The sequence below is a fragment of the Arachis duranensis genome, chromosome 1, assembly GCF_000817695.3.
Source record: "Arachis duranensis cultivar V14167 chromosome 1, aradu.V14167.gnm2.J7QH, whole genome shotgun sequence".
Classification (NCBI taxonomy): domain Eukaryota; kingdom Viridiplantae; phylum Streptophyta; class Magnoliopsida; order Fabales; family Fabaceae; genus Arachis; species Arachis duranensis.
In genome coordinates, this window is record NC_029772.3 from 4103557 (window position 1) to 4107212 (window position 3656).

A 3656-nucleotide genomic window follows, 5' to 3' on the forward strand; every position below is an offset into this window, starting at 1 on the left:
AAAAGTATTTAAATATAATATAATTATATTTTTTTTATATTCCATTTATATTATTAAAAGATTATTTATATATATTCATTCTCAATGTAAATATAATGTATGTTAAAGTATAATGATATTATTTTATTCATGTAATTAAAATTAAATATAGTGAAATAGAGTTTTATTATTGATGTTATTCTATCAATCTGAACTTCATTTAAGAGTCTATTATTGACTAATGAATTGCTGTATGTATAAGGCAGAATTTAAATCTCCATACTTATTTAAGCGAACAAATAAACTGATCACTCGACCAACCAAAAAAATAAATACGTATTTAATTTGTTTTAGATGTCATCAAATAAGTGTAATCAACTAAGTAATCGACCTATCTAGCTCCTTTGTTAAAAGTTCTCTTGTTTCTTCTTTACAACAATGCTCTTGAAAAATGTGAAAGTATCTTTGGAAGCAATGCAACTATATATATCCAGTTGTCAAAGAATGTTCTTTAATGAAAAGAGTTGTAATAGTAATTTTTAGGGAAACAATTCTATTAACTTTATGCAAGCTGATTTTTTCACACAAATTTAAAGGAATCAAGAAATTTTAAGCGGAGAGAGTTTTAATGTTTTTTTTTTAGTCAAATAATTCAGATTCAATTCATTTTCAATTTCATTGGGTTTTGACGTTTTTTATTACTATAACTTGAGATTAATTAAAGAGACCAAAGAAATAAATGACACCTCTCTTTAATTTAATCCTGTTTAATTACAATTTATTCAATCTCAATCAACAAAGATTAAAGTTAAAGTTGACAAACAATAATCATTTGTTATCACAATAATAATGTGGCATGCATCTTAATTAGATAGCACCAAAATTATTATATATGGTGTTTCTAGCTTTGATGAAGTGGCTTAATAGATAATGTCAAAGACTATATGCTCCCACAACAATAATCTATATATATCACACAAAATTTTGGACCCACACTAATATTATTTTTGTGGGGTATTATTATATTACCCTTGATCAATCAACATCATGCTTTGCCATAACAATCTTTTGCTTCATCACATTTTTTTTTTCTTTTCTCTAACCAATGTTTGTTTAGCATATAGAACCAACTATTACTTTTTTGTTTTCTTCTCTTTTATTTATTTTTCTTTTATTAAATAAATGGGGTCATGCAATGATTTGGTTGACCAAAAGAAAAAGTAAAACAAAAAAAAAAAAAACAAATAAATTACTTTAAAAGAACAACATGAAATTTGTTTCTTTTCCACGGGGTCATAAGAACCTAACATCACACCAAGAATTGTGCCTCAACTCAAGTATCTTTTTCCCACTCATTTACTTTTGATAAAGAATTATATCACTTTTTTATTTTTGGAGTAGGAACTACACCACAATAAAAAAATAAAAAATTAAAAAGAAAAATTAAAGAATAGCAATAAGGATCAACAATTTTCTTTGGAAAATTATTTTTACTTTTAAAATGGTCCTGTTAGAGAGACGACAAAAATTAACTAAAAAATTTGTATGTCCAAATTAAAAATTCAAAGATTACATATATATCCAAAATTTGATCCCTTTCCAAATTAAAATTTTGTACAATTAAGTTCGTTGTGTTGTTTGCAACTCAGTACATGCAAGAAGTGAGTAATACTATTAACAACCAATTTAATTTAAGAGTTAAAAATAAAAAATTAATTATTAAAATAAAAATTTCATCTTTAAAGACAATAAAATATATGTAAATAATTTAGCGTATTTATAAACATAATTTCTGTTTCCATATTTCACTGGTTATGAACTCTCATCATGATCTCTTTAAACTTGATAATAACAAAGTAATATAAAGTTCAAAATACTACTATAAACAGAGAATAGTTCTTCGGCCAATGTAATTTTATAATAACAACTAATAATAGAAGAAAATTTAACAAAATATGTTCAACTCAAATAACAAGTTTTTGTATTTAATACGATGTTAATGTTTTTTCTAATTCTTATTTATATTAATATAAATTTGTTTAACATCATTGATAATTAATGCATAAAAACTATTCTCTTATAGGCATTTTTTATATCTTCTTATATAATCACATGGAAATCATTGTTAGAAGTGCAAGAAATATATATGTAGTAACCTTTTTTTAAAGGCATTTTATAAATTATAGGATATTAATTTAGAAACTAATTAATATAGAATGATGTATAAAAAAAGTCGGTATTATCGAAATAAAGTAATTAAAAGGAGACAATTGATTAATTAAGTGGTATATGTATGTAATTAATTACCTGCTTCCTCTGCCTTTCTTTGAGCCAATTCATGATCATTGAAACTTTCCTCTATTATTGCTATGGCATTCTTTGAAGAAGCTTCATTATTATAATTGTTGTTGTTAGGAACCAAACCCTTCAATCCTCTCTTTGAAGGAGAAGTGAAAAATGGATTATGGAAGCTCTCTTGTGGCATCTTCAATAAATTATTCTCCTCTCTGATACATATATATATAGAACCAATGTAAGGATATGAAATTAGATAAATAGAATTTGTATCTATATAAATAAATCTACCAATATATGCATGATAGTAATGTATATATAGAATCAAAATTAGAATAGTTATTATGCATTGTGTTTGTGATTGTAATGTATATAATCAAGCGAAAAAATAATAAGAAGAGAAAATTGAGCAAAGGAAAAAATGTAGATATATAAGGCTTAATTATAATGTTAAAAAAAAAGAAAAAAAAGGATAAAAGTGGTACCAGTATGTGGAAGAAGAAAATGAAAGCCAAGGTTGAGGAAACAAGCTAAGTGAGAAGAAGCTTATTTATATGTTGAATGCTTGGGTTCAATGTTAATGTTATAGTGATATAGTGATGAGTGAGAGAAGAATTTTCAAATGGTGTCAAATGTGATCAACGATTCAACGCTATTCTTTTTAAATATAATATTAAAATTAGTAAAGTGAAAAAATAAAACACTAATTACTTTTTACGCATCTCTTCTATTCGTCCACCAGTTTTATATTGTGATAATTAGAATACTTTTCGTATTGCTGCTAACCCGAATTTTTATGATGAAACAAACATTTAGAGGTTGATTGTCGCTTGGTTTGACAAAAAAAAACTCAAGTTGGAATGATGAAACTTCTCCCCATTTCCTCTTCTAGATAGCTAGCTGATATCTTTATCAAGTCTTTGTCTTCTCAATCCTTTTATCTTAATCTCAATAAGTATGGTGTTCTTGACATCTTTCATCTTCTTGTTTGCGAAGACATATTAAACCATTCTTCCACTGATAATAATAAAGAAGTCTCACAGTCCACAAATTCAACCCAACAAATTTAGTCTTTATTATCTTATCTTATCTTTATGTCATTTTTTTATCTTATTTTATCTTATCTTTACTTTTATCTTTTATAGACAATGCTTTATATATATTTAGTTTTACCTTCATAATTTAATTAATTAATAATTAATAAAATAATTTTTATTTTTTTCTTTTTTTTTCCTATTTTTTCACAATTTTATTAAACGAAAATAGAGACAGAATAAAAATATTCATCCCATAGAACCTACTAAATTTTTACAAACAAGAATTTACTAAAACGTTCTCACTTACTAAAGTGAATTATATTATTTTATGTTAGAAACTATTAT

General features: G+C 24.7%; 1 protein-coding gene across 1 annotated transcript in view; it reads right to left on the bottom strand.

Moving 5' to 3' along the window:
- The window catches only part of LOC107459203 (kinesin-like protein KIN-14F), a 12796-nt gene extending 9937 nt beyond the window's left edge, over positions 1-2859 (bottom strand). The window contains exons 1-2 of the mRNA XM_052262519.1: positions 2760-2859; positions 2287-2486 (exon numbers count right to left, since the gene is read on the bottom strand). Coding sequence (XP_052118479.1) covers positions 2287-2464 — 178 coding nt within the window. The 5' untranslated portion in view covers positions 2465-2486; positions 2760-2859. The remainder of the gene's footprint in view (positions 1-2286; positions 2487-2759) is intronic.
- Positions 2860-3656: the final 797 nt, after the last annotated feature.